The sequence below is a fragment of the Cyclopterus lumpus genome, chromosome 16 (genome assembly GCF_009769545.1).
Source record: "Cyclopterus lumpus isolate fCycLum1 chromosome 16, fCycLum1.pri, whole genome shotgun sequence".
Lineage (NCBI taxonomy): Eukaryota > Metazoa > Chordata > Actinopteri > Perciformes > Cyclopteridae > Cyclopterus > Cyclopterus lumpus.
In genome coordinates this window covers 9,147,454-9,167,712 of record NC_046981.1, presented here as the reverse complement: position 1 = coordinate 9,167,712, position 20,259 = coordinate 9,147,454, and the positions used below count along the sequence as shown (strand labels likewise).

General features: G+C 42.0%; 2 protein-coding genes across 3 annotated transcripts in view; both read left to right on the top strand.

The window, feature by feature from the left end:
• Nucleotides 1-260: 260 nt before the first annotated feature.
• On the top strand, nt 261-1,899 carry LOC117745555 (E3 ubiquitin-protein ligase NHLRC1-like). Its single transcript, XM_034553960.1, has one exon. It carries the CDS (start codon nt 435-437, stop codon nt 1,671-1,673), a length of 1,239 nt encoding a protein of 412 aa, XP_034409851.1. The 5' UTR covers nt 261-434; the 3' UTR covers nt 1,674-1,899.
• A 933-nt stretch (nt 1,900-2,832) lies between these two features.
• Nucleotides 2,833-20,259, top strand: part of kif13a (kinesin family member 13A) — a 35,734-nt gene continuing 18,307 nt past the window's right edge. For both annotated transcript variants that reach the window (XM_034554184.1, XM_034554183.1), the window contains exons 1-6: nt 2,833-2,982; nt 3,241-3,331; nt 14,775-14,787; nt 16,704-16,764; nt 17,612-17,704; nt 18,759-18,939. In XM_034554184.1, coding sequence (XP_034410075.1) covers nt 2,928-2,982; nt 3,241-3,331; nt 14,775-14,787; nt 16,704-16,764; nt 17,612-17,704; nt 18,759-18,939 — 494 coding nt within the window. In that variant the 5' untranslated portion in view covers nt 2,833-2,927. The remainder of the gene's footprint in view (nt 2,983-3,240; nt 3,332-14,774; nt 14,788-16,703; nt 16,765-17,611; nt 17,705-18,758; nt 18,940-20,259) is intronic.

Genomic DNA, 20,259 nt, shown 5'->3' with positions numbered 1-20,259 from the left:
ATAAGAGGTAAAGAAAAGCCTGACATCAGCAGCAGCCACCCCACAGTGAGTATCCAGGCACACTGTAAGTAACAGCTGATCCGGGCTTTAAATCAAGACAAAACCTTTATATTAAAACACTTAATATATATATATATATATATAAAAGAAGAAATTAAGGATATTTTCTCACGTTTCCAACGTGTATTAACTCATTTCCATTAGAGGGCAGTAAAGAGCCTCTGTTGTGCAAAATATCACGTGACCATTTGGGCCTCAAGCCCAGGATATGAGTGTGTTGACAAAAATGTTACATGCTCGGCCTTCGTGTCCATCTCGTCATCCATCGCTCCATCCCATTTAAATAGCCAGTCTTTCTATTTTTGGTTTCCTGAACCTCCTGCGGCTGATGGATCCGTCTCACCAGGTTTACAGCACATCAGGATATTTCTGTCATGGCTAAGAGTCCTGGTTCCCCGAGTCGTGGCAACCTGAGCCCTGAGGGGATTGTGAGGGAGATCCAGATCAACTTGCTGGAGTGTAAAGTCTGCTTCGAGAAGTTCAGCACTCAGCAGAAGGAGCGCAAACCACAGAACCTTTCCTGTGGCCATGTACTCTGTCTGGAATGCATCAGGGCTCTGTCCCACCCTCTCCTGAGGAAGCTGGAGTGCCCCTTTTGTCGACAGTTGTGCAGCGTTGACAGCACTTCCCACTGCCAGGCTCTTAGTGACCTGCAGGAGCTGCTGTTGTCCCAAACTCCCCCATCTTCTACTCACAGGGCAAGCGCAGGTCTTGGCTTGGCCACAAGTCTGACATCCACAGCTCTGCACCTCTGCACAGCCTTTGGAGGGTGGGGCAGTCTTATCAATCCCACTGGCATTGCCGTTTCGGGATTGTCAGGGACGATAGTGGTGGTGCATGATGGAGAGGAGAGGTTGGCGGTGTTCAGTCCACAGGGCACGAAGCTGCACAGTTTTGGGAGAAGAGGACAAGGCAGTGGGGAGATCTGCTTCCCAGTGGACGTGGCGGTGACTCCCTGTGGTCACGTGGTGGTTACTGATGCAGGGGATAAAGCTGTGAAGGTGTTCTCCTCCATGGGTAACCATGTTTTGACTGTCAAAGATTCCCTCCAGATGCCCTGGGGTGTGGACACAAACAGCTTGGGGCACATCCTGGTCTCAGACATCCAGGTCGGCACGCTGTCCCAGGTAAAAGTGGACTATTCTCACGGTCTCGCTCTAGAGAATCAAACAGTCATTGCAGACCTGCAGCATCCAAAAGCGGTGGCCTGCTGCCGGGTGACTGGGAACACTGCAGTGATGGAGCATTTACCTGATGACACGCCTTCACCAGGGAGGAACCAACACACAAGGCTGAGAGTGTTTACAGAAGACTTCCACCTCCTCTATCAGACTGACAGTTTCAGCCTGACCCTGCAGTTCACAGTGAGGCTCAACATGTCGGGCGTGGCCTTTGACAGAGATGGAGATGTGATTGTGATTGACTCCATTCAGGGGATGATTTGGAGTTTGGGGAAGCTCCTGAAAGGCCCAGCCCCGACCCCACTTGTGGGAGACCACCTCATCAACCCAGTTGGACTTGTGTCGCTGAACGACACCCTCGTCATTCTGGACAGTGGAGACCATGCAGTGAAGATTTACTCTGCTAAATCTGATGCTGGGCCCATGATATAGCTCAAATATGATGAACAGGCCGTATCCTATGTGAAATGTAGCTTTCATATTAGGAAATAGTGAGGTGGCCTGGCGATGCTATTTCAGTAAATATTAAGTCAAGTATTACATTGAAAATGTTAAATGTGAATATAATCAAAAGCTACTGTATGCTTTGTTTTGCATATAAAAATACTGTATAGGTCATGTTTTTGACAATTACGCAATGATTAAAAAATCGAAAACATATTGTTGTAATATTTGCTGTTTTCTTGTAAAATACTGAATACTCTGAGCCACAAAAAGCCTTTCGATGAATCCATCTATGTAAAAAAGAAGAAAAAAAATCACTCTTGGTTGAATTGCTCACAAACAAGGGGTCGCACAAATAGACATTTCTTAATTTGAATGCGGTCACAATTCAAAAGATAGGAAATTACTGTTCACATAATTGCACATACATGTTTTTATATCTCCAAATAACTTTTTTTTCGGTTATTTGTTGTAAGCTGATAAACATATATGCACATTTTAAAGAAAATAAAGTACAGTATGTATTTATATATTTGATACATATTTTGTCAAAGAAAAAAAAAAGGAAAGCCAAATTACTATACAACTAATAAATTGTATGTGTGTGGTATCTCAGTGTTTTCAAAAATGGCTACGGCCCTGCTGCTATAATAATTATTAATATTATTAATATAAAAAATGATTAAATATATAAAGTAGCTTGTGTTTGTCAGAGAGGGCAACAATACAGGTTCATCGCGTACGATTCCTCTTGAATAATCCCCGAGCTCTTCCCTCTTCCCTCTTGCCTCTGACGCGTCTTTATTGAAATGATGCTTATTGTGAGTGCACACACGAGCCGCTCAGGCAGCCTCGCGTTTCTCGTCCACTGGTTCCTCCCCGATAAGCTGCGCGGTGCGTAAAGCCGTTCCCCCTGTTTGGCACAGCCGTCCCCAGCCTGCCAGAGGATAGCAGTCGTGCTCCCAGTGGAAGATGGCGGTGGGGATGCTGTCTGGGGCTGGAGCAGAGTGCTGGATTTGCACAAAAAAAGCGAACCCGGATGGATATGAAGGGAAAACAATGAACATCTCCCCATCTCTTCTCCTCGCGGTCCGGACTCTTTTTGGGATTGTTTAACTCGAGTCTGCTGGGTTTTTTTTTTTTTTTCCTCCGGCAGAAATCCGGAGCTTCTTGTCGGGGATTCACAGACTAAACACCGATAGCTCGGCGCATAGACAGGGTGGGAGTGAAAAGTGCACGAAGATGTCGGATTCAAAGGTAAAAGTTGCAGTGAGAGTTCGGCCCATGAACCGAAGGGGTAAGTGTTAAAACGACCATTTCTTTTTCTTTTTGTTGTTGTTCGCGACCTTCTCATGTCTGTCTCCTCGGATTCATGGCTCGTTATCATAAAGTTTGGATTTTCTTCGCCATTGCGGCGTTCAGCTCGAGTTATGAGCTTGGAAGTCAGACTTGAGTCTAGTTTGAAGTCGGTCATAGTGTCGATGATTTGTATACTCCCCCCCCCCCCCACACACACACACACATTCTGCTGCACTTCACCAACTTCTCTCCACAGAAATTGAACTGAAAACAAAATGTGTCGTGGATATGGAGGACAACCAGACGGTGCTGCACCCCCCACCCTCAAATGCAAAAGGAGACAACAGGTAAACAAAGCTGAAATGCTGCCAAATGGATATCTGGAGGATACATTACAGCAGGCAGCATAGTGCAGCGAGCTTGTTGGAGTGTTTTGCATTACTGTGGTTAGTTTGAGTGCAATAGAGTTCAAGTTAAGTGTTTGAGGCAATCTTATGCCTGAATGTTTGTCCCACAATGCACTTTTTTTTGTTGTGCAAAAACCTTATTCCATCTTTATTGTGACTACAGTCACAATAACATTCGAGGTAATCTAGTGTGCCCCTCGAGCACAAGTATAGCTCCAATGAAAATACATCAGCACATTCATGAAGAGAGCACGTATGATCCTGATACACAGGGGTGAGGATTGGATTTGTGAATTTGATCTTGAATCCAAAACCATTTTCTACATAAATGCAGCAGACAGATGCTCCTGCTGAGGACACGGTGTCTGTCACCCACCTGCTCGCAACATGATATTTTGTTATGCAATTCACGTGCACTATCCAATGCTAATCACCTCAGCATAATAACGTCGGATGTTGAGTTTCAAGACCACAGGGGGTTTGACACGTGAAGATGGCTATTAGACTGAACAGATTAATGTCGAGCCTCAGGCTGTCAGCGGAGTCGGAACTAATTTAACTTATGTAGCGTTCAAAGTGGCATGAGCCCACACTGTGTTACTTATGGCAGGATGCTGCACACGTTCATATGGTGCAAAGCTGTGACAAAAGGAAAAGCTAAACATCCTCTTAATGTTTCACACTCCGCCTGAAGTGAAGGTTCAGTGGGAAAAAAGCAGCATTTTCTTGCTTGTCATCTGACATGCTTTCCTATTGAAATGAGGAGACCGCACAACAATTAGGCTAATGTTGGCTGTATGCTTGAATATAATGAAATATATTTCACCCTTTGTAGGTGTATCACACATCATTAAACAGCTGACCCAAATACCCACAGCCACAAAAAAATCTAATAGGACTCAGACTATTTGTTTTTTCTTTTGATTTGTCACTGAAATAGTGTGACCTCCTTCGGCTACAGTAAAAGTCCACAGCATGACTCCTAAAATGAAGTCATAGAAGGTAAATACATTCAAGGCTTTTCTCACGGCCTCCATCCAGTCTAGTTAAAGTGTAACACTTTCTCTGCTGTTCCACGTCCCCGACAGTAATAAGTCAGTAATAAATGGTAATGAGCTGGCTCCCACAGCTGCTTGGCTCCACACATTAACCTGTATTTAAGGCAATTATCAGAACAGAAATGGCCACACAAAGGTGGCGTTCCAGGCAATTAAACAACTCCCGCTCAAAGCTAACATATGTTGGAACGGGATAAATAACAGAACACAAAGCTGTCGTGGGTGAGAGGTCAGAGGAATGTCAACGAGAGTACAGAGATTAGATTTAGAGTGGCTACATCTGCAATTTAGAGTGGCGCAGGTCCTCAAACCTGGAAATGAGTCAGCATTTTTGCACTCGGGTGCCTCTTCTTTTTTTTTTGGTTAGATGAGTGAAATAAGGTCTTTGGTTAAAACAAGCTCGAGAGATTTTAACGTTTTGTTCTATCACATAAAACACCACAGTAAATACCCCTCTTGTGAATTTTGAAGCTTTTATATATCTTATTTGCTAAATGAAACTACTACACGTCATCACGCCGACAAGCCCGACTAGTGGCGGTAACTGACTTTTGTTTTCGGAAAAATTGCAAACAATTTATTGCCAAGTATGTGACGCATACACGCATTTTTGCTTGGTGATCGGTGCATAACAATAAACACAGTGCAATCGTATAAGACATCATTTGAGAAATATAAAATATAAATATGTACAATACAATACGGTAAACAAATAAGAGTATGTTAAAACAAATATGTTATTAAACTGTCACGTCTATATTAATAGAAAAGTGTTGTGCAAGGGTGTGTAACAGTAAGACATTGTTATGTTTGTTATAATAACGCGCATATATATCTTTTAAGACCTTCAACTTGCTCAGAGGCTGTCTGTCAGCAAGAACATTAAAAACAGCAATCTTTAGGACTAATCTGATAACCCATTGGGTCTCACATGAGGATATAAAGTGCAATACTTAACAATGTTAGCATTATGTTTCTTAGAATAACACAGTAAGAACATGATAGAAAACATCAGTATGTAGTTCTGTCTTTCAGGACCTTTGTGTCTCTTCGAGATAATAATAATAATAATAATAATAATACTTTAGGTGCAACGAAATTCAGACGGCGGCTGACGTTACCACACTTTTGCATTTTCCAGTTTTTAATGACCAGCCAAGCCAGTATCGATCCAGTGGTTGGACGCTTGAGTTACCACCTTGATCGAATGAATAGTCGGCTTCTCATTTCCTCTCAGTTACCATTGCCGGCTTCTCATTGGTCAGGTCAGTAGCGTCTTCTGCGAGATGTACTGTCGCCTCCGCTGACTTCTCCGTCGACTTGCTTCTGTCTGTTCAGTGACATATTGTGGCATATTTCATCGCTACCTGGTCCTGTGTTGTTGTGTGAGACATGACCACATTTCTCATTCAGTTTCGAGATCTGATTTTGATGTTGTATCAGTTCTGAATGTTTATAACTGCTGTTGGATTCACTTTAACTCAAACTCTTTTTCATCCAAGGTAAAAAAAAAGGTATATATTCTGCCAAACCTATATTCAACATTTTAGCAGTTATATTGTAATTCTTATGGTGGTACATTCTGTAACTGTAGACTGACTTCAAAGTGTGGTCAGTGTGGTTTAATTATGTCACATGTATTTTCTATAGTCTAGTCCAGCCATATAATTACTTGTTAACATTTCAGTGCTAGTGCTGTGTGTGTGTGCGTGTGTGTTTTGGGTCTCTGTGTATAGGCTGCCATGTTTTCTTAAACCATATAATTTTCCTCTCTGCTTCATGTGTAGAAGGGGATACGCTGATCACGAAGAGTTTGCCTTGTTTTGAAGACACCTGCTCCTGTGTGTCAGATTTAGTGGGTATTAGCATGCCAAATATGGCTGCAGGGCCAGAATCATGGGAACTTATTCTCTCTCATGGGAATGCTCAGGCACAGACTCAAAGAGGAGACAGCAAAAATAGGTTTTACATAACATTGTTCAGATTTCAATGAAACTCTTTTTGCCCCAATACTTTCCCCCAATGCCTAAAATTACTAAATATGTCTCTCGTCTGTTGAGATACAAAATGAAGTCTCTCGTGGTTGAACTTGGAGCCACTTTCATGTTGTAGAATCAGTTAGACATTGAACACTTTTCTGCTGAGACCACACAGGGCACAAAAACATGGAAGTCACCCCAAGAATTTGAAGAAATATAAGGGCTTTCCTTTGATGGTTAAGCCTCATTCTTTGCACCGGCGAGCGTTATAGCAACACTCGTGACCCACAGCCCCCTCTCCTATTTCTCTGAAAAATGAACAATAATCTCAGTGGTGGGCAAATGAAACAGGAATGTTGACTCCAGGGCGACAGGTTAAGTTTCCCAAGTTGAATCTTTCATCTACCTGTTGAGTTGGCTCAAATGGCATATTTGAAATAAGAATCTAAGAGAGTAGTTTTGCTTTCACGCGGCAGTCTATTCTCCTTTGGGGCTTAGACACAATGAAGGTGGGGGTAGGGGTGGAGAGGCTGAGAAATACCTGAGGCTGCTGTCTGCAAAGGGATTGAGTGGTGGAGCATCGTGACAAGAAAATACCCTTCGACTCACACAAAAGGGCCATGTTACATCTCTCATGCCCCAGCATGTCCATCACCATGCATCACTTGAATACAGGGTCATCCAGTCTTGGAAAGTCTTGCATATACAAATTTCCCCCTGGGGAAGAATTAAGTATCTATCCATCTATCTATCTATCTACCTATCTATCTATCTACTTATATATCTATCCATCTATCTTTCTATCTATCTATTTATCTATCTATTTATTCATATATCTATCTATTCATCTATCTATCTATCTATCTATTCATCTATCTATTCATCTATCTATCTATTTATCTATCTATCTATTCATCTATCTATCTATCTATCTATTCATCTATCTACCTCTCTATCTATTTATCTATCTATCTATTCATCTATCTATCTATCTCTCTATCTATTTATCTATCTATCTATTCATCTATCTATCTCTCTATCTATTTATCTATTCATCTATCTATCTCTCTATCTATTTATCTATCTATCTATTCATCTATTTATCTATCTATTTATTCATATATCTATCTATTCATCTATCTATCTATCTATCTATTCATCTATCTATTCATCTATCTATCTATTTATCTATCTATCTATTCATCTATCTATCTATCTATCTATTCATCTATCTACCTCTCTATCTATTTATCTATCTATCTATTCATCTATCTATCTATCTCTCTATCTATTTATCTATCTATCTATTCATCTATCTATCTCTCTATCTATTTATCTATCTATCTATTCATCTATCTATCTCTCTATCTATTTATCTATCTATCTATTCATCTATCTATCTATCTATCTATCTATCTATTCATCTATCTATCTATCTATCTATTCATCTATCTATCTATCTATCTATTCATCTATCTATCTATCTATCTATCTATTTATCTATCTATTCATCTATCTATCTATCTATCTATCTATCTATCTATCTATTCATCTATCTATCTATCTATCTATTCATCTATCTATCTATTCATCTATCTATTCATCTATCTATCTATCTATCTATCTATCTATCTATCTATCTATCTATCTATCTATCTATCTATCTATCTATCTATCTATATCTATTTCAGAGGAAGTATGCCTTTATTGATCATGTTCGTGACCAAGCTGGAAATCTTCCGCTGTTTATCATTAATGGTTACGAGAGCTCAATTGGGTTCATTTCCACTTGACTGAGGATGGTGCTACTTGCGTCCTCCTCATCTTTGAATGATCTCATACTAAAACTTTGGAAGTATGTTCATTGTTTTACGGTCAGTATGGGCCATACAATTTCTTGACTGGGAGGAAGTTCCCAGACAACCAGCGGAGGCTCTGGGAAGTTGCTGCTCCCAGCTAAGAAACAATTCAGCACATGACCTCTATAAAATGTTTTCATAAGGTTTACACTTTTTAAGCGAGCTATTTCAAACATGTTAAACAGTGAGCTTTACTGCTTTAGAGGTGCTGGTAGAACATTTTGGTGCAACGGTTTAGCAATGCACCGTACAGAGTGATATCAATCTTCTCCTGTAGCTCTCTGCCAGAGAGAAAACAAGCATATTTGCCAACATGTTGAACTATTCCTTAAAAGTAGTTTGCGCTCTCATCTGCAGTCTTTGCCCGGTGATTGCCAGAAACCAACCCAATGAGTTCAACATGTGTTTTGCTAACGCCTTTACAGATATCCTTTAAATGCTGTCTGTCTGTTCGCTAACCCTTAATGATACACGGATTTCACATCTGTTTAATGAAGATGTTGAGTTGACATAACATTCCTCTGCGTTGTTGAAGTTTGGTCACATATGACCAAGTGGCATCATGTCTTCCAAAGCAAGCCTTTACTGAATGACAATGCTGCTTTGTCTAATGGCGGCCCACAGGATGTTTTCCTTTTGTCTTTCCATTTCGCTCTCTATGTGCCAATAATCAACCTTCCCATTCAGTGAGATGTTGTTCTCAGAGTTAGATGTAAAATCAGCCCATTGTTTCCCTATAAGGCTTTATTCATGTGTGCAATAGGGAGAAAGTGTTGCGTGTGGCTGATACAACGATTGTATTCCTTCGAGGACTGTTCCCTGTTTGTTTAGAGGGTGGGACGTTGTTTACATCTTGATCCGGAATTGAGAAAAGATGGCACCCTCCCTCTTTGTAATGCTGGTCTCATTAATCTCAGATGTGGCTCCTCATTCAGGGCAGCTCATGTGAAAATTCACTCTCAGGCGTTTCTTCTACAGTGGTACTGGTTTTCCGGCTTCTTGCTCTCTTCTCCAGTCTTTTTGAAGTTTTGAAGGCTGCTTGCTCTGTTGACATTCATTTAATGTCATCCTGGGATAGGTTCATTGTAGGTTTATTGTGGACTCCCTTTCAGTTTCCATCAGGGTAAATTGAGCCAAGCGACGTTAACAGCAGCTTAAAAACAAAGTTTTTAACTCTCGCCCTCATTCTCTGGAAATAAATACTCATTACTTTTAATTACCCAAGCACATAATTACTGCCAACATCCTTTTGGCATCTTTGCAATTAAAGACTGTATGTGATATGTAAGCATGAGCATGCTTACTCTATTTTCATTACCACATGCATTTAGATAAGAGACAGACCGGGTCACAGGAGGTGTGTCCTGGTAGTAAATGTCTCGCTTTATTCCCCCCCCCCCCTTCACTTCTTTCTGTCTTGTTCGTTGCCTTTGAAACCAACCAGATTCAAAGCTTCAGAGCAAATGTGGTCGGTATGCCTCTCTGTGCTTTAGCACACGCAGACGGCTGCTGACCCGGCTTGTCACAGCGGTGTCAGAAATACCGGAGAAGATTCAATTAGACCCCGTCTGCATCATATGGTGTGTTGTTAACATTTGTTTTGGAAACTTCACACACAGAAGTGAGTGTGAGCATCATGTGCGCTAATGATGGCAGTGCTGTGTTATGAAGGCTGTTTTTGAAATCCTGAACTTTGACTCACGAGGCCGGTCGGTTGTCTCTCCTCCATGTTTACCACTGTTGCTGAGCGACAGCAGTTGCCAAGTTACAGAAACATTTTGGAGCTATGTTGATGACCTAATGAGTGATATCCCCCAGCCACCCCTCAAATATTTTCATGGGAAGCTAAGTTTAGCATTTAGAACAATGAACCATGGACACACTTGCCAAGTCCAGTGGTGGAAAGTACGTTTACTCAAGAATTGTACAGTTTTGAGGTACTTGTACTTGATATGGGTATTTCCATTTCATTCTCTTTCATACTTCTACTCCAATATAATTATCTGACACGTGTAGTTACGTTTTAGAATACAACACGTTGAAATTGGCGGTTTAAATCACCTTGCCGTAAAAAAAAGAAGCTGTGTCCAGCTCACTGTCACGTTGTGGGTGTTAGCTGCTCAACAGACCTTTCCCCTCAAAACTTCTCACATGGTTTCATTTTAATTACCGGTTGAAATGATTCATTATCTCTCAAAAGAGCAAGGGAAAAGTTCAAAGAATTATAACAGCTTTGTGATTTTCCCAGTGATCTTGTGAGCCTGGATTAAACCACCAAACCGTAAATATAGTAGTTAAAACTAGCTCCAGCTACGACAGTAAAATGCTTCAGTAAAAAAATTAAAATAATCAACAGGAAATATAAACAGCAAATAAATACGACTTGTTCAAAAAGGAGTAGAAGGACAGAAGTAAACACTACATGGTTCTACCCCTTTCTATCACTTAGATAACTAAAGGGAGACATGGCCCCTTTCTCAGCCCTGTACTTCTCAAAAACATAATAATTATTTTTTAACACAAAAAACTGTCTCCTGCTCCCCTCCTGTCTGTCAGGGTGATCTCTGCTTTCAGAGGGACCAGCGTGTTCAGTTCTAAACATACTGGAGGACCATCTGAAATATTAGCCTGTCGCCTGCGAGAGCACAGTGCACTGTAAACCAACACTTTTTTTCTCTCACACACACACACACACACACACACACACAGTGAGAGCTCTGAACTTTGTGTTTGTCTCTGGAGCTTCTTGAATTGTAATTGTCTGAAGCGTTTCAACAACCAAACAGGGGTCATGTGTGCGGTTTACTGGAGGTTAAAAGAGTGGGCGGGCCATAGTTTCAGCAACAGATCGAGGAGAGGTATTTTTAAACTATGGGGTGTTGCCCCTGCTTGCACAGGGCAGATGAATGCTGTGAATGTCATCTCCATGGGGGGTTAATCTCATCCATGTGACTTACATATCCCATTTGACCAGCAGGATTTCATCATCAGAAACTGCCAAATCACACTGATGAATCTGACAGTAAATTCTTCATGCATTGTAAAACGGGGAGGCACATTTCTTCTTCTTTTAGTTATGATTTGAAACCAATTTTCTGGGCTGAAGATAACAACATTTGCATAATTTGTGGAACCTAATTTGAACCAGTCTGCTCCCGATCTGTCAGTTTGTCAGATATAATTAAGTGATATTCATCCTATACATCTGTGAGCATGGCCATGCAATGTTGTTTTTTAAGGCTATGGATGCTTCAGTAGGTGGACGATACAGTAGATTATTCTGTTTTTTTTGGCTACTGGGCTAGAAGAGCGCAGTTTTTGGTGGCATAATAACCCAGTGGCCTTAATCCTGTTCCATGACCAGGGGGGAGATTCCACTGCTGCTCACCCGCCCGTCATACCTCCCTTTTGGCCACCAGCTTAAATGGGTCTGATCTGCAACAAGGACCACAAAGAGGACATGTTTTCGTTTGTGACCGGAGTGAATCTACACATTGAATTTAAATGTTTCTGAGGCGGTATTTCCTATTAAAAGTAATAATAAATAAGGGTTTAATAAAGAAGATCATAATGTGCTCCTGAAATCTGTCTGCCACGACACAGAATCAGAACGGAGGGGTGAATCGTAGTAGTGTCGTAGAGGCAGATGTCCACCCTCAGCCAAGTGGAAACCCTTCATGGGGGCTTTGGCATCAAGTAGCTGGAGGCGTAGGAGCCTCAGCGTGCCCTTGATGACACTCACACATTAAGCCAAGCAGAACCAACCCCCAAGGGGACTGTTAGACTTCAGCATTGTCCTGCTAGGTCTGCAGGGTCTGAAGAATCTGATGTTATCTGGCACTTCTGTTTTAAACAGTGTTTCACACACTTGGTCAACCACAACACAGCCTGCAATAAGCCCTCAAGCCATGCATGCTGATTACTAAGCAAATGTCCAACAGACTTCATGCTTGAATCACTTGGAGCTGCACTGTACAGCATTTGTGTTGAGCTTCCACCGGTCGTGTTTCCTAATAGGTGAATTAAGATATGTAATTACCAATTAATTATCATGTGTAATCATTGAATTACAACATGTCTTCTTAATAAATTACTTATTACAAACCTGTGTCTGTGGTTCCAGTTTTTATCAGGATTTCTGGCTAGTCTTTGTAACTAAATATCTTTGGTTTCTAGGGCGCGTTGAATCAACTTCTGTTCTGGGAAATGATTGTGGTTTTTTTACTATTAATTGATCGATTTATTGACAATAAAATAATTTGTCTGTTGCAGTGGTAAAATATTTCAATCCACATTCTTATTGATATTGAGTATTGCCGCATTGACAGTATTAATCATTTTATTCCACATGCAACACCACTGCATTAAACATAGTCTTGGTATTGGTTTGATAGAAAGACAATCTTGAAATGAGTCTTCCAGTCTCAATTCATTCTTACCATACTACCTTGGATAATACATGATTTGTTGCAATAATTTGCAAATGTTATAACATAAGCGTAAAATAACGAAGGATTTATATAACCAAGTGTCGAAGACATAACTTACATGTTTTTAAAAACAAGGTACAACATTGTGGGTGAACTGGAGTGCTTTAACTTTTTGAGGGGGAGGTCTTATCTGTCTGATCCTGGGGGTAAGGAAAGACACTATACATTGAAAAAAGAAATTAAGTACATTTATTGAATTACATTTATTTCTTAAGTGACTTTGTGAGTAAATAGCAGCTCTATGAAATCCTAATTATAGACGGTTCAAAACCCCTCATTGTCTTTCAGCATACCCTGCATGCCATAAACTGTACATACAGTATATGAGACAAACAGACCACTGCAGCAGCTCTGCTTCAGCAGAGACCGTTTCTTGAGCGGAAGAGTCTAGACTGCACGCATTCCATAACTGCATGTCCTTTGTCTCCCCATTGGATGTGTGGTTGTTAGTCTGTCTCTCTCTTTCCGGTCTTGTGTCTGTTGTCCTTTTGTTCGACATGGGGATCCGTCTGTTCTCGGCCTTTGTCCATATCTCATTCTGCGCTTGTGGCTGTAGTCTGTCTATTTGTTGTCATAACTCTCCCACATGTTTTTTTAATCTTTCACATATCCTCTTTGTCACACTGCCAAATGATTTTGTTTTACCTTTTGAGTTAGCTTTGTGGCCTGGTCAGTGGTCCTTGATCACATCTCCTGGTCTGCCAATAGGAAGTCTTCGATGTGTTCTCCCTGCCGTCTGATGCTAATATATCTCGTAGCTCCTCACAGACAGCCCCTCTCTGTTCTGCGTGGAGGACCCGACTCGAGGACGGGGCCCTGCTGCAGTCTTTGTCTGCTCTGATTGAGACCCAGTCACAGTGGTTGTCAGTGACCCAGATTCAGATTAGGGGTATGAACCCAAACGAGGCCCTCTTCTGTTTGTACTCCTCTAGCCCCTCTCTCTCTTTCTGTCCCTCATCATAATGAGCTTGGACACAGTTAATGGCTTTAGTGTAGTCCTCAAAGCAAATCTTTTAATAATGAATATATTTCATTTGTTTAACTTTTAACATGAAGTGCTGAAGAATATTTTCATGTGGGTGTTGTCATGCAGCTCCCCAGGTATGCTATTGTTGGTGACTCAGTTTGTGTGAGACTCTGGTGCAGCGTTTTAGTCTCTCCCTGTATTGGTTACTGTGTGAAGGTGATGTCCACCTCTGTCTCTGTGCCAGGAGACGCCTGCAGCAGGGATCTGCTGACTGTTGAAGGACAGGACTGTTGCAGATGTGCAAGCACTAGGGTACATGCGTGTTGCAATATGATGCAGTACAACATATGCACCATATGTTGTACTGCATCATATTGCAACACGCATGTACCAAAAACAATAATTTCCTTGCCATGCATTATGATGTCTGTAACATTTGTAACAAACAGTCTGGATCTGTTACATTATTGTTATAGTTTTCCAGCTTTGGGGAATTCCCTCTCCAGTTAAGAGAATAATCCGACATAACTTAGTGCAATATATATTACCCTTTTGTTCTTGGTTCCGGCAGCTGCATATGCTGAGTGCGGCTTCCCCAACCTGGCCTCTCTGTTAAGTCCACAGGCATAAGAGCTATTTATTCAACAGAGTCAGTGGGACATTGAATCCTAAATCTCTTCCCTTCCTCATGCTCCACTGGCCCAATTATGAACCCAATCACAGCAGCACCTACCACCAGGAAACGCCACTGTGTGGAAGTGATGAATGAGTGCATACATGAGGGAATTGGTGAATGTGGAAGAATTTGAGAATTTGGTTTAAAATGCAGATTTAGAAAAGTTTAGAAAAGCTGTTTGTGTCGACACAGACAATGAGGGGGTTTGAGAAGTACAGTTGCATGTGAGTGTGACCATGGTCTGACTGTTACATTGTATCAAACCTAACATGTTGTTTCTTCTCTCTTGGTTTTCTTTCCGGTTCACTCGTGGGTTTCTTCTGATTATGATGGATTGCCCCTCTCGTTCAACAGGAAACAATCTAAGGTATGTAACCTTCAGCTCTTTCTGTTACGACAAAAAAAAAACTGTGCAGCATCAACAGAGCTGACGGTGTCAGCAGAAACGGTCATCTGTCTTGACTTCTCACTGACGGTCACAGATACTGAAATCACGAAGAAGCAAGATGCTACACAACACTGTTTCCCTGAGGGGATGAGAAGCTTCCTGCACAGGTCGATCTCCTGTTGAGGCCTGGCTCCTAGGGACGTGATTGTTAATTATTTGGTAGTTTGGTAGTCCAGCAGGAGCCGGATAGATGTCCGTGTGAATGTGTCAGCACTCTTAAGATCTCGTGAACACCCACAAAGGCTCTGCAATGAGAGAGGGATGAGCGCGGACACTGGGGCAGTGTGTGTGCGCATTCAAAGCTGCATTGTTGGAGTGCACCCCCACCTCCCCCTTTGACAACACGCTGGTGACTGGCTCAGAGATGCTTCACACACCAGGGACGGGCTTTGTGCTCAGTGCACTCCACCGCTGGAGGGATCGAGGGAACGTTAGCGCGGGCATCAGGCGTGCGCGGTTCCTGGGGCCCGTGAACCTGAGTTACCCCGTAAAATACCCTTCAACTAGACGAGCACGTGGCTGTCTGCTAAGTTATAGTGGCACTCAAATTAGTCTCCCTGCGTTCTGAAGGGTAAACGGGGGTTGCAGTCCAATCACGTTCGACCAGTTTTCATCCCAGAAATGACAAAAAGAACACTGTGTTTCGCCGCTCCATCATTATTTATACTGCTGATTAATAATAATTGTCCAATCATGAACAATTTGTTACGCAGTCACACCCTTAGGCTGGAAAGAGGCAGCCCAGAGCAGATTGAAGCCCCAGTTACCAAACCAGCCCTAATTGGGAATGATGGCACTTTTGTTCCTTTGAATGGCACCCACTCACTTGTCTGAAGTCACAAGAGGAGGTCTTGCTTTCAAAGCATTCAGTGCTTCCCATGCTGACTGTGCAACCAGTGGTTCCCTGGCCAAGAGCCCCTATTATGATGAGAGGGGAGTTCAATTATTTGGGTTATTTGTGTCGGGGAAAGTGCTCTGGCACTCGTGCACTGAAAGCCAGGAGTGGTAATGTGCAGCAGCGATGTGCTTGCATGCAGGATGACAGTGCGGCAGCAATTGTTTGAGGGAGCAGCATACATAAAAGCCTATTCCCTCCTTGAGTGTGGACTTTGGTACGTTATATATCTCCTATCAACATGAGCTGTGTTTCAAATAAGCATAAACAAATTCTATATGAGACATTTCTATACTAACTAATTGAAGCTGCTGGAAAGAGACGTTTAAGATGCGTAGGGATTTGCAGCATATACAGTAACAGGAGCTGTTCTGTCTGTGAGGAGGCGGGGTCCGTGGTCAATGAGGCCACTGCTGTTTCCCAGAGAGCATCTTCTTTGTGGTCATCCATCCAGAACTCATACAGGTGCCTGGGGGACACAAGGGGTCTCTGCTGCTGAAGCCTGTGTTGTGAGACCCAGCACTGAGGGCTGAGAGCCAGCCTGCCCCACCGGGAACAGCTACAGCACCGTTTCCTTGGAGACGAGGGTCACCGGGTGCTGGAATTTCTTCTGGGGAGCGCTGACCCTGATTTATGAATTCATTTAAATCCAGCCACTATGACAAAACTTGGGGCTGCTAACAGTGGATTTGTGGAGGCAGTCATGGTGCGGTCTTAACGAGCATTACCCCAAACTATACTCGGTTAGACCTCATCTTACTCACTCAGACAAGCTCAGTCTTACTGATTTACTGCATGGAAAGGCACAATGAGCCTGTTTTTTGTACCACAGTAAGACGTAAGACCACTACTAAGAAAGAGCGGGTTGTGTTGCACTGTACATGCCTCGACAAGTGTGAGACGTTGTGTGTTTACACTCTCTGTGCTAACTCTTCTGCAGGTGTTCGCTTTTGACCACTGTTTCTGGTCCATGGATGAGTCCAACGTTCCCAAATATGCTGGTGAGTCATAAACACTGAAACTGATCCTGCACTCACCACCAAAGAACTCAAATCCTGTCCCATGCAAAGACTGCTGAGCTTTGTGCATCTATAGTGCAGGGAAACTCCCTCCTCAAAAGAAAGCTGTTTTTTGCATCATGCAAAGTAAGGTCATTTGTATTTTGAGCGAACACATTAAAATATGCAATGAAGTTAGTTGTCTTTGTATTGTCTCAAAACAATCAAACACCATGGGTTTTGTCCAATGCATGCTAGAATTTTGGAAATGTGTATTTTGTATTATGTACGACAAATAAATCTTGCAGTATGTAATGATCTCTTATTCATTTCTCGAACGAGAGCTGCAAAGAAAAGGTTACAGCTACGGTTTTTGTAACATCTATAGGAAAGAGGTTATTACCGCCATTCCATGAAGATTTCCATAATTATTGTAAATATTTGCCTTGTCATATCACACTCATTTAGTGATGGAAATGCAACACTTGCGTCGGCTTTGTGCTGAACCGACAAGGCAATCTGTTCGGTGAAGGGCTGCCTCAAGGGCCCGGGCCAAGGCTTTATTTAGCTCTTCAAACAGCTGTGCCATTCAGCGGGAGCATGACGGGAGCAACACACAAGATTTCTCTACACAGCTCTGCATTTTCCACATGACCAGACAGGAATCTGTCATCTTTCATGAATTCTTATTCTTCCTTGTTACTTGTTTAGTGTCCCTTGTTGATAGGTGTCTCTGTGTTAATGTTATTGCACTAATTTAAGGATGCAAACCAGACAACTAGTAGTACTTGTATAACTGAATGGATTTATCTGTTTACTAAAATCTCCATGGCGATTCTTTGTCTAAAAGGTCAGGAGGTGGTGTTCAAGTGCCTTGGAGAGGGAATACTTGAAAATGCATTCCAGGGATATAATGCCTGCATATTTGCCTATGGACAAACAGGTAACTGAAAATCCAAATAAAATTGTTCATGCAGTGTTTGAAGCATTTATAAATAATGAATACCTCTGTTACACTTACGTCTCTAAGTATATTTGCAGGTCGAGCTGTCTCCAGATGTGTCCATAGAAAGTTTAAAGAACAGGAAGACTTGTATTTCTATTCACACTGGTGAATCACTTAACTCATATCCTTCCTTCACCCTGGATCACATTAGATCCTTTATCCCACTTCCTGTCTTAGAGTAAATCACTCGCTAAAGAGACAGAGCTACTGACAAGTTTGGAGAGAAGAGCACAAATATTTCAGTGGCCCTACAATCATGAGAAAAAGATATGAGAAAGTATGAGAAAAAAAAGTTTTCGATCTTGGGATGGCAATGTTGGTCGGTTGGTCCGCCATTTTGATCCCTACTGAAATATCTTAACATTTACGGCATGGATTGACACCATGTTGTGCAGTCGTCATGGTTCCCAGAGGATAACGCCTGATGGATTTGGTCATCATCTGACTCGTACTGTGGCGCCACCATAAGGTGGACATTTGTGTACTTTTTAGTACATGTCTTGACAACTACTTGATGCATTGCCATGAAACTTTGGGCATTCATGGTCCCCTGAAGATGGAATAAAACGTTGGTGATCTCTTAACTTTTTATCAGGTCAAAACTTCTAATTATCCGACACTTTGCTTGATGACCAAATACCTTCAACACAAATTACATTTCCATCGACCTCAGATGAACCTTGTGTTTAGAGCTTATTAGCAAATGTGATCTAAGATGGTGATCATAATATACAATATATATTGCTAAACATCAGCATGTTAACATTGTCATTGTGAGATTGTTAGCATGCTGAATTTAGCTTTTAGCTACTGCTGTAGCTAAAGTACAGCCTAAGTACAGCTTCACAGAACCATGAGCATAGTTGTGGACTTTTTGCATTGTTTTAACATGTGGAGACTTATGATACAATCATGGGGGGAAGGGGGGTCATAGTAGTAGCTTCTCGCTGTAGTGGATACAGTCATGTGTGACTTTGCGATGTCCATCCAGGTTCAGGCAAGTCCTTTTCCATGATGGGGAATGGGGAGCAGCCGGGTTTAATCCCTCGACTCTGCTGCTCGCTGTTTGAGAGGGTCCACAGAGAGGAGAACGAGGGCCATACTTTCAAGGTGGAGGTGTCCTTTATGGAGATCTACAACGAGAAGGTCCGTGACCTGCTCGATCCCAAAGGGTAAGTCTGATGGGTGTACTTTTTCTTCAACAAGCACATGTAGTAACTTGTGTGCAGCCTCGCTGAATGTAATGCTTTGGTAATTGCTTTGACCCGCAGTGACACAGAAAAAGCTGGTGACACAAATTGTGTTGAAATATTCTCGTAGCCTTGATTCACTCCAACTCCAGCACACGCTGTGACCTCTCCGCAAGCTCCCGCTTTGTGTTAGCTTGCGTCTCTGTTTGCAGCTCTGTTGTGTCTAGTAGCCTGAATGGGGGACGGCAACAGAACGATGTGAGTAGGAAGCTCGATCCCAGTCGTTTCCTGCAGAGCAGCGGCCAGCATCGTCCTCCTGACACTGCTGCATTCTTCTCCTGCGTGGTCTGATGTGGGTTGGCAGACAGACTGCCAGGGAGAGCGAACTGTGAAAGAGTGGGTTTCAGGGACATCTGTTAGTGAAGCTGGGACCAGGAGAGCAATCAGAGCAGCCTGTGAGGGGAGTACTATGTGTGCTGCAGATGTCTGAAGATGAAGCCAGAGTAATTCCCATGGCAACTTCCTCTCGCTTATACAACAAGCCTCACACTCTCTTGCTCTTCTATCTGCTGCTGTGATTTTTAGGTTTAAACACTGCCTCTGTTATAGATATGGAGTCAAGCGTGAAAAGGATCTCAGTCCCACTATGAGTTGGCCATGGTCTTTCTAGTGGTTACATCCTCTGGTTTGTTGTGGGTGGTAGATCACCGGAGTGGACAACCTGAAGAGGGATTCACACTGACCTGAACACATGTCAGGCAGCCAGGGGAGGTTTCAGTTTACCCACCTTCATTATGATGAACACCGTAGATTATTTTCATTCAATTCGACACACACTGGCCTTTTGCCCTAAATATACATTAGAGTTCCCAAATCATAGCTGGGAAATAATGCCCAATAAATACATTGTGTTCCTTTATAATGGAGTCTTAGCTGTTTGAGAATGTTTTTCTGCATTTTAAATTTTTTTTAAATTAATTAATTAATTTGTGAATGTTTTTAAAGATGAAGGAATCAGTGGGGACTTGGGGCTGTGAGTCAAAAGAAGGCCCCTTTAAGAAATTCAGAAACGTTGGATGTTTCAACCTGGCATCAAACTCCTGTTAACATTGTATGTGCAAAAGAGTTGTGGTACATGCAAAGAGTTAATTATTTAAATATTGCAATAACATTTCGGCAAGTAGTGAGTAATAAAAAATGCAACTTTCCTACCAGAAATCTTTATGCTATTGAAGTCATTCTGAAATGCCATTTTTTCCAAATACCAGTTTCTTATTTCTCAGAAATTAATTGTAATTACTG

Excerpts from the sequence above, each read along its gene's own strand:
- LOC117745555 (XM_034553960.1), top strand. The coding sequence starts at position 435 with ATGGCTAAGAGTCCTGGTTCCCCGAGTCGTGGCAACCTGAGCCCTGAG.